This window comes from Ctenopharyngodon idella, chromosome 7 (genome assembly GCF_019924925.1).
Source record: "Ctenopharyngodon idella isolate HZGC_01 chromosome 7, HZGC01, whole genome shotgun sequence".
Classification (NCBI taxonomy): Eukaryota; Metazoa; Chordata; class Actinopteri; order Cypriniformes; family Xenocyprididae; genus Ctenopharyngodon; species Ctenopharyngodon idella.
The window spans coordinates 23,720,747-23,735,933 of record NC_067226.1 but is presented as its reverse complement, the minus strand read 5'-3'; the positions used below and the strand labels follow the sequence as shown (position 1 = coordinate 23,735,933).

Sequence of the window (15,187 nt, the reverse complement as noted above, 5' to 3'; positions counted from 1 at the left end):
AATATTTTTTTTAAAAATTATTTTTCAATTAAAGCAAGATTCCATGTTAAAATAGAGACATGGCATTTAAAATCCAATTTTTTAAGTTAGTGCCATCTGGTGGGAGTAAATAAGAAAATGTTTTGTAATGCCATGTTGTAACCAACAGATTCATATAATTCTTTATAATTCTATGGCTTATAAATTATCTAGTGTTTTTAGACATAAATACTTATTTTTATTGAGTTGTGGATTTGGATTTATACTTAGACATTCCCAAAGACTACTTTTTGTCAAGGTTTAGATTTTTTTTTTTTTGAAATGTTGATTTCAAGTGTCAGTTTTTGCATTAATTTTACTACAGTCAAACCTGAACACAGAGGAGGATATTTTGTCACACATAACAGCAAAATTCAATAAAAATGTAACAAAAATGAACAGGCATGCTTTATCATAGCTTAATAAATCTGGGTATGATCTGATTTCAACCTCTTATTTGAATCTTTTGGCTCATTTTTTTTTTTTACCATACTGTTACAGCCACACCAGTTCATTTGTGTTTATAATAGTGTATTGTGTGTGTGTGTGTGTGTGTGTGTCTCTGCATGTGTGTAAGTGAGTTTGTGTTTGAGTGGGATGTGTCTGTTTTGTACTCTCGATGTTTTAGAGTGTAACCTCTTCCTTGCTGTTCGTTTTTTTTTACTGCTTTGTGGCTGAATTATTGTTTTTATTTCACAATTTTGCAAAAACTTGCTCTGTATTATAGTCAGGCTAGTTCATATATGTGTGTGTGGGGGGTGGTTGTGTCTATTTTGCACTCTTGACATTTTAGAGTGTCACCCCTTCATTGCTGTGCACTTTTTTTTCTGCACAGTGGCTGATTTGTAGTTTGTACCACCAAAAGTTTTTCTGAGTTTTAGTGTTTTTTTTGTATTTCCCATTTATTTCCTATGGCAGTCATTTTTGACTACGAAGGAGCCAAGTGTGACTTTTTTATGACCCTTTAACATATCGAATCATGTCCTTGATTTTTTTGTTTGTTCACATAGCTAACGCGACAAACCGAGTTTCATCCCATTCCGCTGAAGCAAAGAAATGTAAAATTTAAAAACGTAAAAGTTTTCGGTCATTTTTGACCGAAGAGGACCAGAGGATTACGAATCTTTCGTTTCGAATCAGTGGTTTGAAGCACGTATCAAACTGCCAAAGTCACCTGATTTCAGTAAATGAGGCTTTGTTGCGTCATAACTGTTTCGAAATGTTTCAAAACTTCAATGGTCTCTTTGAACCAATGAATCATGCGCATTCACTGAGATCGCCCCTCAGCAAGTGTCTGTGGTTTTTACCTGATCTCTGATCAGTTTTATACATTTGTAGACATTTTAATGAGACATTTGTATAATTAAAAAGGGAAATATAAGTTCATAGTCTCTTATTGGCCTGAACCATCCATAGAACAAACAAAACAAGCCCTGAAAATTGATAAAATAAAATATATTATACAGACACTTAATATTTAATAGTATTAGATGATTAGTTAAATACATTTTATAGAAAATACTTTCAATAAAACATTTGCAATGGGTTTTTAAAAGCTGTTTTTATGCATGTTTAGCCTGAGTTTTTGTTGTATTTATGCTGTTCTGACCAGCGTGTGACATTTAGAACGCTTCGAAACAGTGAATCATTTTGCGAAGCAATTGGTTCAGTTGATTTGAAGCTTTGAAAAGCTTTGTAAAGCTTTGTTTCTCCCATCACTAGTGCCAGCATTTTTGATCATTTTCACAAAACTTTCTTGGCACCCAGAATATGTATATATGATTTTTTTTGTATGAATATCTGAACATGCAATATATCAAAAGAAAGAAGAATGCATGCATTCTTTTTTTTATCAAGACTTGAATGTGGGTAAGTTTGATAAAAAAACAAACAAAAAAAACCAAAAAAACATTCTAAACAAAAACCTGAGAAAATCGCATTTTTGTCAAAGTCTACTTCCGGATTGGATACAGAACGATGATCAAAAAAACATAGATCGAGTCCATCACCACACCCAGAGCTTCACAGTCCTTTGCCTCTTCCTGGGTCAACATTTCATTCGGTAACATTAGGCAGTTTAGATTTATACGCTGTTTAATATTTGATGATCACATTATTTTACATGTGCATATAAGCAATGCTTCTATCGCTTGTTTCTGCTCCTTCTTCGCCTGTGTTTTGATCTAGAGATTCTGTACTCTTTCAGAAGATGTGTAACAGCGCCCCCTACCGTTTAACAGTGAAAACATGGATTGCCGGAAAATTCCATTAATGGCGGGGAAAGAGTTATATTAGTTTTAAAAGGAGTTTATATGTCACACTGAAGGACATGTCAATTTTCCAGAAGTATTTCATGTTGTAACGCAGAGTTGAAATGTTGTTGCCCAGAAAAAAACAAATGTGTAGAGCTCGAGGAAATGATGCACGTGAGGCGAGGGCTGGCGTGTATTTTCCCCGGGGTTTAATAAAATGACTTGTACATTGTCACACTCGTCCGCATACATGGGGATGAGTGAGAGAAAAGGATCCAAATAAACATTCAACTTAGGTCACAAATAGAAAAAGGAAAATAAAAGGGAAAAGAGTACAAAGTCGATAGAGCGGTTATCTCTTCTCCTGCTCACCGTTCACGTTCTCTTACAGACGCACACACTCAGTGCACATGCGCAGTTCACAATCTACCACAAATTATTGTAAATGCTCTAAGTGACCGTTACAATGTCAACCCATGCAGCAGTGATATGATGGTATACTGCAGTATGGTTATTTAAATGCTATGCTGTATATTCAGTTAAGATTCATGTTAATAGGATGGAATTATTTTGATGTCAATTCCAATAGAGCTCAGCACAGTGTCAGCTGGAATTGCATCAAAGAAAAAACACAGAGGAAAAAAAGAATGGTTTGGTGCAAGCACCCTTTTTTCTGTGATTATTGAGCTAACGTTGTACAAATTCCATCTTCCATTGAAATAATAACAGTAAATCTATTATTCTCTTGTTGCCTTTTCTCTTACAAACACTTTACAAACAAAGCTTTTTTCTTACTCTCAAGAGAAGTGTAGAAACATATTACCGAAGGGCTCTTCTTCTCCTTGTTCTGCCCTCCTTCCTCTCTTTCTGTCTTTTTAATTATTGAAGAGCACGTTACCTTTCCCAGGGAAATCAATACGGAGCTGCTGTAGCTTTGTCTCTGCTAACACGCCTGTGCTTTTCTCTTTACCCAGCTTGTCCAAACAGGCACACAAACACATATTTAGTTAGGCTGTGCTCAAAAAGTCTCTTTGTTAATTTGTTTCTTTGTTCCACTTCAGTGAACTTTATCTGTTTTCTTAAATGTAATCTTAACACTTACCCACAAACCTCTTTATTTGTTTATCTCTTCCTGTTTCTGTTGGCTTAGATTCTTTACAGGGAAATGACATGACTGGTTTCTCCAGGGATAACAACTGTCATGACTTACCTGGTGTGATTGACAGTTGAGGGCTGTAGGACTGATGTTAGATGAGGATGACAGTGATGATGAAGATGGTGCAGGTGAAGGTGGACTTTTTTGACGAGCATTGCAAAGAACAGAGTTGGACAGGACGGTAAGACATTTTGTGAGGTAACACGCGCACACACACACACACACACACACACACACACACACACACACACACACACACACACACACACAAAGCATTAAAAATGAGATGGATGTGCAGGGATAGTATTAGTCTGTTAAAGTATTAACATGCATGTACACACACACATACACAGACACACACATTTTTGATCTTACCCTCAGAGTGGTGGGACAGGATGAGTAGGTTGACACATGACGCTCCGGCCCCAGAGCCAAAGATAGTGATCCGTTCAGGGTCGCCACCGAAGTGTCCAATATTCTCATTCAGCCAACGCAAGGCCTGGATTTGATCCAAGAGGCCGTAGTTCCCTTTAGCAGACTGATCTCCTGTGCTAAGAAAACCTGCAGTTAAGAAAAGGAGAAAAGGAAAAATACAGACAGACTTGTTAATCGACAGCAGTGTTAACTAAAACTATTAAACTAAAAATTGTTTTCAGTAAATAAAATACAGCTGATATAAAATAAAATATAAATATGGACCCTTTTCACATTTCCTGGGTTCTCAGAAGCGCAAGTCGTCATAGTTGTTTAAACTTCTATAGTGGTGAACAGGAGACGACAGCAAATATAATTTTTGTATTCCCATTTGCTCCAATAGCAAAAGAAAAAAAATACATGATAGCGTTTCCACAACTTTCCAAAAGAGGTGAAAAATAGAGAGGTTGATTACAGCAGTAAGAGGAGAGAAAGATGTCAAATGTGCCACCACTCCCTCAGCCGTTCTATTCGAAACACCCTCACAGCAGTGTTAATTCATTTATTTAATTAACTGCCAAGGTAATATAATACAAAGTATAGCATTATAAATGTATATTTATAAAAAAAAAAAAAAAAAGAAAATATGAAAAACTTGACTAGATTTGCGATGTTGATAACTGTGGAAACACATCATCACAGTCTGTGGAAAGAGTCCACTAGATGAGAAACTTAAATGCCCCTATTATGCTTTTTTAAATGTTCCTAATTTTGTTTTGGAGGTCTCCTACAATAGATGCATCAAAAAACACTTTAACATTTCACATGATTTCATTTCTCAAAAAGTCTGAAACGATTTGTTCGAAGATTCAGATTCAGTTCAGAATTGTTTCTTTTTTTAAGGAGACAATAACTTTATTTGTCGTGCACTTTAATCTCTAAAATTTTGCAGTTCTTTTACACTCACAAACAGCTATAGTACACGCTGCATGAAGTCAATATTCGAAAAAGCATATGGGGACAATTTAACACTTTAAAAAAAATGGATATGTGAAATGTTGCCTTGCAAATTAAAGGAAATAAGTTTAGGTTGAAGTATTAAAATTACAAATGATATAATGACAAATGATGTACAGTAAATAATAAATTAAATAAAAATTATATAGATTTATTTTTTAGAAATTATATAGAAATTAAAAAAACCCTAAACTAATAAAAATGACAAAATTATTATACTTGAACCAAAATTAAATGTAGTTCCAAATGTAGGTTCGGGAGGAGCCTAAACATTCAGTCCTGTCAATCATCATTACGAGCGTATATAAGCATCAGTCACTGCGTCATCCCAGCGACAATTCTTCCAGCATCCCTCCTCCTCCCCATCTCCTCCTCTATTTCTCTTATTCTCCCTCTATACAGTACTGTTATAGGGGGGTTTAACTTGGAGCTCGAGCTGAGCCTCGGGTTCGAGCCTCCTTCGAGGACAGCAAGCCAAGTTTGTTTTACCATCAACCATTCAGACTGAATGGGCAGGTGAACTTGTGAAAATGAAAACTGAAAGTTTAAAAATAAAAGCTAATTCAAAATAATGTAACGGAATATAAATGATACTAAATAACCCTAATTAAGAATGCAATAATGCCATCATTTTGGCATTGTTTAGCAGTAAATCATCTACAGTCAAACCAAAAATAATTCAGACATTTTGATATTTTTGATATATTTTTACTAGTGGGTGCAGGACACTATAGTTGATTTATGTAAGTGAGGATAGCAAAATAAAGTAAACTGTGAAATATTATACCCAAAAATTCTTCATAGAGTGGACTACCAGTAAAATTGATAAAAATTTGGATCCAAAAATTATTCAGACACTTTGACCTGACCATGTTTTGCTTACGTGTTATCTGACATAATTAAGATTATTTTTTTCTGACACAGTTTAACTCTGAGTCATATTTTATTACCATTTTTTAAACTATAGTGAATAAACTGTATTAATGAATGAAATGTTCAAGGAGTCTGAATAAATCTTGGTTTGACTGTATAAAACTGAAGTGAACTGCTGGACAGTAGCACAGTAAAGAAGAGAAGAAGAAAGAATGTTGGACTGAAAAAACTAAACAAAAACATTTGATTTGGCAATTAACCATTGATCTTATTGAGTCAAATGTCTTCTGATAACAGCAGTGTAAGAATGAAGGTGAGAGTTTATGTGAGACATTAGAAAATACAGAGAAGAAGAAAGAAAGAAAGAAAGAGTGAGCGAGTGAGAGAATGAGTGGGTGCTCTAATTTGGAAAAAACTGTTTCATCTGCCTCCAAGTCACCAGGAACTTTACTGATCAAAGTCTGACACGCACACACACACACACACACACACACACACACACACACACACACACACACACACACACACACACACACACACACACACACAAGCATATGATAATATCTCCAGAGCGCATGTAGAAATATTCCACTGGAAATAAAACGCCTGGACCAAACTGCCTCATACATGGCAGTGTCCAAAACCAAATGCCTTGCTGCCTTGGTGCCAGGTTAGTCAATGACTTAACAGACAACACTTCTGAATAGCTGTTTCCATCCAATGTTGCAAATTTATTGCATAAAATTGCATAAAATATACAGCATAAAGCACCGTTTCCATCCAGTGAGTCGAAGAGAACAAAATTGTCACTTCCTGAAAAACTGTCTCTAAATATCACTAAGAAAAATGGAAGCTGCTGCAGTAGGAGAAGCCACTGTGGGTCTTTTTCATAAATGACTTGTGCCTCAGAGCACGCAGACGAAACACAATAACTGTGGTCTTGTTATCTTGCTTTCGGAGGCAGATGCCTGCTGTTTGGAAAGGCAGTCATGTAAAACAGTTCTGGGAGGTAATTATACGGAATCACTTTGATGACAGACTTTGGCTCAGTCATTTCAGAATGACCAAAACAACATGTCAGATACTGTGCAACAAGATCAGTCCGCTGGTTGGTCCAGTTATGCCGTCCCATTGCAAAGTCACATGTCTTTTTTGATGCACATAGAAGAATTTATTAGGTAAATGTGTTTCCATCGTAGTTTATGCATTTCTATAAGTGTGTGACGTCATGTGAAAACTATGAATATTGGAAATTGATACAAACAACTTGACAGTTAATGATCACAAACAAGTTTACTATGATCTAAAACAGATAAAAATGAATATTTTTTGACTAGGAAGCTTTTTTCATAGTAGAAATAGAATGATAATCATAAAAAATACTTTACACTAAACTTTGGGATCTGTAAGATTTTTAATGTTTTTGAAAGAAGTCTCTTATGTTCACCATGGCTGCATTTTTTATTAAAGATAAAAACAGTAATACTATTAAAATTTAAAATAACTGTTTTCTATTTTAATATTTTAAAATGTCATTTGTTCCTAAGATAGCAGAGCTGAATTTTCAGCATCATTACTCCAGTCTTCAGTGTCACATGATCCTTCAGAAATCATTGGAATATGCTGAAACATAATATTATCAATGTAGAAAACAGCTGTGCTGCTTAATATTTTTGTGGAAACCGTGATACATTTTCTTCTGGATTCTTTGATAAATAAAAAGTTCAAACAAACAGCATTTATTTGAAATAGAATACTTTGTAACACTCTAAATGTCTTTACTTTTGATCCATTGAATGTGTCCTTGCTAAATGAAATTAATTTCTTTCAAAGAAAAAAAAAAAAAAAAAAAATCATACTGACCCCAAGTTTTGAACAGTAATGTATAACTAATTTACAGCTTTCAACCACTCTGTCAGAGCCTATTTTCAGTCTGATTATGGGCTAGAAAGAATAAAAAGTACCGATCAGATGAAGGCATCTTAGTAAAGAGGATGTTACGCAAACATTGAACTCTGATGTGCCTTGATGCCTTCCTACATCCATATACTGCCTGTGAAGGTGCATCTTTCAGCTTTCAGACAGCTGTATTCTCACTTCTCAAAGATACATGAGCACAGAACTCTTCTTACTCTTCTCACCTAAAACCTTTCTGCTGGATTTCTGTGAATATCATGAGACTACCTGAATTCATAAGTACTGTGTGATTCATAAGTCTGAGGTTGCTAGGAGATAAGAGAGGTTAGATTATGGCTGTGGAAGGACAGTTAACAACGTAGATTTATATATCACAGGGTTCAGAGCTTGACAGTGTGACAGCTGTGACTTTGCTATGCATAAAATGATCATAAACAACACACACACACACGCACGCACGCACGCACGCACGCACGCACACACACACACACACACACACACACGTAGACACATCCATATTTTATTCACAATATTTCACCATGTTTTTCAGTATAGCATGGCCTTACAGGTAGATGTTTATGTTTTCAGGATCGATTAAGAGATATATCCAAGCTGTCAAAGGCTACGTTCACAGTGCCAGTTTTTGGGATTGACAGCCGCATTTACCATAGTGACAGTGACCAAAATAACATCAAAGATGGCAATGTCCATAAAAATGAAAGTGAAAAGTGAAAGTGACATGTGAAGGCCAAATATAACATACTCAGAATTTGTCCTCTGCATTTAACCCATCCAAGTTAGTGCACACACATTAGGAGTAGTGAGTAGTGAACACACACACACACTGCAGACTGTGGACACACACCCAGAGCAGTGGGCCACCATTTTGCTGTGGCGCCCAAAGAGCGATTGGGGGTTAGGTGCCTTGCTCAAGGGAACCTCAGTCATTTCCTGCCAGTATTGAGAATCAAACCTGCAACCTTCAGGTTACCAGTCTGACTCTCTAACCATTAGGTCATGACTGCCCTGAAAAAAATGAAAAATTGAAAAGTCTTATCACTTTTGATGCAACAAGAGTCCAATCGGACCACAAGTTTATCCATCAAATCTTCATTAACCGAACGAATGTAATATGAATGTAAACGTATTAAGGACTCAAATACAGGACTGACAACAGTATTCTGCTGTTGTGTGAGCGTGGAGTCCTGCATCAACCCCAAACACACATCATAAATCTGTTGCGCATATATATGCAGAATGAATTTCTCTGTAACACATTCATAAATTCGTGCTTCATGTAAAAGGCCCTTGAAAATGTACGACTTGGAAACAATTTTGTCTAATTCTTGTCGCTTTTTTATTGAAAGCATAAGAGGCAAATTCACTGAAAAGTTGTGCCAGTTTAACATGCACATGATCAAATGATGGAGCCATCACGCCAAAACCATTTGCATAATTTCTTTAGTGAATTGGGCGCTAAAACAACTCAGACAGCACAATGAAATAAACGGTGCTAACAGTGGGACACAATTCTTTCCTAGTGAATTGCTCCCAATGTGTACCATTATTATGACAATTTTTAATCAATTCCAGCCCCTCAATACACTGTTAACATGCAGTCCACATCCACACACAGAATGTGGAGAGAGATATTTGGATTATTCCTCAAAGAGCATCAAAATAGACTGTGCAAAAACGTCACATCAAAGAGCGTCAGTTACGGAAATGAGATTATCTGCGGCTGTTAAGATTTATTACGTCACCTTTAGTAGATTTCTCACCTGCAGTCAAATGATTTGCTAGTACAATGCAACCTCTTGCTCAAACATGTCTGTTGGCCTCAAATCTCCTTGCGACACTTAAAATAACACATTTAAATAGTTTTTTGGCCCGAGCTTTGTGAGCAGCCATTAAAACCACCACGGTCATTACTGAGATTTCACCCCCTAACATCTTCAGCTTTAGATTGATCTTCATTATCATTATTTCTAGGCTCTGTCAGACACATTATCCTGGAGAACTGTGTGTGTGTGTGTGTGCACTGCTGTCAGTAGTTAAACGACTCTGTAAAATTGGCTTTAAAAGAATCCTTAGTAGAAATTTGGACTGGAAAATAAGACCCCATTTTTCTGATTAGCTATTGTGGTTCTCTGTGTGTGTGTGTGTGTGTTTGTTTGTACATGTGCACAACACCTGTTGAACTGCAGTGAACACCTTAGGTGACATTTCCTATATTGGCTTTAAAAAGATAATTTGCTTTTGCAATACAGCACAACCAATTATTTTATATAACCGTAATGTTAAATTATACCTATTTTGTCATTTGACATTTGTGGATCATTTTCTAAATGCCTGGATTTGAGCAGAAAAAATAATGTCTGTAGTTCAGCTCTGGAAACCAATGAATGGAAAACCAGCTGACTTGCCTATTGCCTGATGGGTCATTCGTACAGTAACTTCTTGTTGTCATCAGTTTCAGTTATATATCTTGACATAGTTGATATTTTACCACAATATCATAACTAAATGAACATGGGGTGAATTTTTAAATCATTACACTACTTTGAGCAGATGTTTCTGTATTTGCCATATCCCCGGGTGCTGTGAAACTTCTGACATGGAAAAACTGGTGATTCATTAAGAAATAATACAAGTGTTCCTTCATTTTTTCCTTTCCCTCAGTGAAATGTTTCAAACAAAACATGTTTTCTTGGGCCTTTTCCATCTTGTTAATTCATTAATTACTTAATGTCACTTTCCATTAGTCTTTTGTAATTTACCTTTAAATAAGCCAGTTCCTTAATCACATCCTCCTCCAGGAAAGGACAACATCATGTCAGGCGGTAAAACAACAGCATAAACTGTAAGTATTAGTAATCCATTTAGTTTGTTAACTCTCAAACATTCCATTCTTTTTTGATACAACTACAGACAACAATACCTACATTTCAAAAGAGGTAAAAATATCAGTTATAAAAGTCAGCACTGTTATGTAAGCTAACTCTCAATCACTCGGCTCTTTATTTTCATCCTGTCAGATTCAATTCTGTTAGGCATCTTGCAGTTTTCTTGTAATGGTGTAAAAAAAAAGGTCTGTTGTAGCCTTTCACATAAGTCCATCCTTGACACAAGAACACAAGAATATTCAGTTTTTCAAGAGTTTTAAAGACACTGCAAAACAGGAATGACCCAGCTGCTCTTATTTTGCCTCCTACACTCTTAAAAGTAAAGACTCTTTATAAGTGGTTCCATGAAGAGACTTTAACATTCATGAAACCTTTCTTAGATTTTTAAAATGTTCTTCAAACTAAGGAAAAATGGTTCTTTAAGGACTCTTGGTTCTTCTATGGCATTGGAATCTTTATTTTTTAAACTGTGTACCATAATGCCCACTTATATGGCATTATTTGACTGATTCACATTGTGTGTGCATTGTGACATAAATGCCAATGTAAAAACAATGTACCTAAAAATAATTTCAAAATTATGAGCGCAGTCTCATGCGGTACTGAATTACTTGAACATCAGCAGTAATGCAGTGTGAATTTTTTTGATTTCACAACTGCTTGGTGACAACATACTGTGTGCAAGTGGGTGTTTATGTGTGTTTGTTGCTATTATGTGTAGTTGCTCACAGTTTTCTGCTGTGATTCCCACTGTGCTTGCAGGGACAAGACTGAGAAAGCCACGCACACACAGTCTCACATACACACACATGAAAGAACAGATGGGGGAGATAGACACATGAGACTGCTATAGAAACTGCTTACTGAAAGTAAGCACAGAGATGTGTGCATGTCTTACTATTCCGTTAGAATGACATCTGAACCAAAATAATAAGCTGGGATCTCTTTCTGTTGCTTTCTACTTCTCTGTTTGATTCTTTCTCTCTTCCTCCCTCTTCCATTTGCTCTCATTTGCTGTGCCCTCGCACACTCTACTGGCCCTCCTGCCCAGGGTAATGGGGGGTGAAATAGGGGTGACAGTGGGCATTTGTAGTCCGGCACTGCATGATGGAACACAGAAACACACAAGCGCTGAAACACACACCTCCACAGGTGCTCTAAATGCCAGTGGGGCCGCCACAGACTGTGTGCAATATCAAGGCTTTAGAAAAGAGTAAAGACAAAATGCATTTAAACACACTCCAGATAAAAATACAACACTTATTTAAACACAATGTGCTAGGCCTGCACAGCTCAAGAGCAGATGTGCTCGCTGTATAAGTAATGTGTGAATGTGTCAGGGTCGCGCGCCATTCAGAAATGAAATGAGAATGCCATATAAATTTCAGTTCAGTGCCTGAATTTGAATTGAGAGAACTGCAATTCCATTTTGAGTGCAAGAAAGTAAATTAAAGGGGTCATGAACTGCATTGGTTTATTATTTTATAATGTTTCCAAGGGTGCACTCATAATGTTAGTATGCTTTTTACATAAAAAATGGTCATAATTTAGAAATTAAAGGCATTTTTCCTACACTGATTTTAGCCCTCTTATTTGAACGCTCTGTTTTAAGGGTTGTGTCTGCTGTGAGACTTCAGTGTAAATGCCCACTACTGTGATTGGCTAACATCTTTGCCTATGAAATAGCTAAGTATACTCTCTCGAAAACTTTTAGCACATTTTTAATATTACAGCTCTTAAGGTTAACTAATGGTGAAAAGTTTTGATTATAGCATTACATTTAGATCTATGGCATTATATTAAGATCGTGGCATGAAAGGTTGCAGTGATGAACATTGTAGCCGATCACAGACATGTTGTTGAGCGCATGAAAGCAGTGATCTCGTCATTGCAACTCATTTTCTACACACTAATGAATGCTTTCATCATAACTAACAGTGCAAACATGATGTAACTAAGAGATTCGTTGAATAGGACTCTTTTGGCGAGAGTCCAGAACTCAGTCACTGATAAACTCGCGCTGTTTGATTGACAGCTCCAGTGATTGTGAAGGGATCGTTCTTTGATCGCTATCTATATATAATTTAATCACCGTTTAAATAACAGATTATTTTCATCCTACTAAGAGAAGCTGGCCGTTTAGTCACTGGTTTGATTTACTGACACATCTGACTGTACATGAATCATTACATATCAGATCAGGCATTAGAATTAACACAGTTACTTACATGTTGTTGCATTACTGTCGAGTCCATATAAGCAAAGCCTGTGACTAAATGCGACTGATTTACCAAATAATCCACAGTGAAATGTACCAAATACAAATAAATAATGCTCAACTAAGACATTCACATTGTTGAAAATAAATAACCATATTCCTATTAGGATCCTTTGAAAGGTAATGTTATTTTTAGTCCTGTATCGCTCTTCTCTCCTAGTCATCTCACAAGCCAGTGTGCGGGGTTAACGTTGCAATGATAAAGTAGGTATTGATTTCTTCTGTGGAGGCGGCGTTTCACCTATCTAAGATAGGCACATTCCGGGACGAGTCAATCGCTGAGCCTGGTATCATTAAAACCTCTTATTGGACTAACAAGGAAGTTTTCAGTTCTGAAACTTACAGGATATTTTTTATAGTACGATGACCTCTTATATATCAAAAGCTCAAGGAAAAGTTGATTTCTCAATTCATGACCCCTTTAAAATGATTTGTGAAGAAATTCATATTACTGTTAACCTTAACTAGAATAGCAAACTTTGTAAAGTCAAACTTTAAATATATTGGCTTGACAAAGCTTGGTTTAAATGTTTAGAAACAGCTTAAAAACCCTTTAAGTTGGAGGTTTATAGGCAGAAAAACTAGATATTGTTTCCTGCCTATAAAGTAAACCTTAAACTTTAAGGGTTTTAAACGGCAAATTCTGTGACTCAGTAAATCAAGTACATTTTATTTTGAGATGAGAGGACTGTGGGTGAAACTGAGGATGGTTAATGATTAATAATTAACATTCTGGCTCCTTTGTGTTTAACAGATGGTGCTTGAACCATAAATACCATCTCTTAGAATCCTGACTCTGTCTTTCTCTGTCTCCTCTGAACTTTTGTGCATTACTGTCAAATTTTGTTCCACAGTGTGAGAGACTGACTCTGTGTGACCGCTTCCCTGAGAGTGTCCAGGCAGCATCATGCTTCAGTGGTTGCATGACTTCCTGTGATCCCACGCTGCGTTTCCTCCCACAGCTCAGAACTTTCCCACCTCTTTCTGTTCACTTTCATGGCACTCAGGCCAACAGCGGCTCGAGCACTCAAACAAATCTTTTTCCACTCATACCCTCTCATTCTCTCCCCTGCTTTCTTGCCTTGCAGCATAATTAAAAAATGCAAATTATATGATAAACTACAATTCATTTTGATGATGCAGATTGTGGCCGTTTATGTTAAATCGAATGTGGTGAATATTTGAATAAATCTGTCTGATATCAGCTGTGTGTGCTGATAAGCATGAAATGAACAGGGCCAAGAATACCAGGCTACATCTGTTGGTGTAAAAAGGTGGAGGATCTGGACATGGCTGGAATATCAAAGGGTCAGAACTGTACAGTATTGACATATTCAGGTGAAACTGTCAAGAAAAGTCTGGGTTATATTTTTAATACCCAAAATCATAGACGATTTATAGAATTCAAGATCTATGATAATATGACAAGAAGAATTATTTTGCATAGCAGTAATGAGGGGGAAAATCTGCTTAATTGTCATGAAAAAAAGGCTTTCTTCACATGCACTGTGCCAGTAGTCCGTACAGTACATCCACAACCTCCTATAAATCCATATAACCCTCCTCTTTGTCTGTCTCTAAATTCCTCCTTTCTTTGCCCTGAAAAAAAGCTGCCAGTCAAAATTGCCAGTGGTTCAGTGATGGAAGTGAAAGCGATGGACTCATGCATTCATAACTCACACTATAAATAAATGAATACAATAAATTATACATTAATGTCATAATGTTTTTTCTTCATTATTGGGAAATTTTTAAGCAGAGAAATAAAGAGAGAGAGAGATGCACTCTCACACAATGCCTGGACTCCTGTTGAGCCTTTCAGAATTTCACAAAACTTTCATAATATTTTGCAACTGGCTGACATTTATTAATAATCATCTATAAAAACTAATGGCTCATAAATACAGATTAGAATCCCACTGTTTCATATTTCTATGGTCATACATTTCATTGTCTAACCAGATGAGAAAGAAAGAGAGAAATAGAAAGAAAAAAAATATGCTTAGCAGGGAGAAAATGTGCTAGATGATAAAGAGTCTGGCTGCCAATTCTGACAAAGAACTGCCTGGTTAGACAGGAAGAGAGTGTCTGATCGACATGCAAATCTGCATTTATCAGAAAGAAATGATACCAAAATAATAGACTGATGTGGGAAAAAAAATCAATTTAAACTGCAGCATGACAGTCTCCAGGAATGGCTGCACACAAAATGTCTTAAAAATAGTGGAAAATGATTATCTTTCAAAGATTTGATGCAAAACTGTGGCATCGTCAAAAGCTCTTGTTGTTTTACCTCGGTACCTTGTAAAGATGATTTCTTTATTTTTCCAAGTGGACTAATAAAAAACAAAAAACA

At 36.2% G+C, this 15,187-nt stretch overlaps 1 protein-coding gene across 4 annotated transcripts in view; it reads right to left on the bottom strand.

Annotated features, from left to right (window-relative positions):
* nlgn2a (neuroligin 2a) overlaps nt 1-15,187 on the bottom strand; it is a 191,871-nt gene that overhangs the window by 8,236 nt on the left and 168,448 nt on the right. For all 4 annotated transcript variants that reach the window (XM_051898670.1, XM_051898673.1, XM_051898671.1 and 1 more), the window contains one exon: nt 3,802-3,987. In XM_051898670.1, coding sequence (XP_051754630.1) covers nt 3,802-3,987 — 186 coding nt within the window. The remainder of the gene's footprint in view (nt 1-3,801; nt 3,988-15,187) is intronic.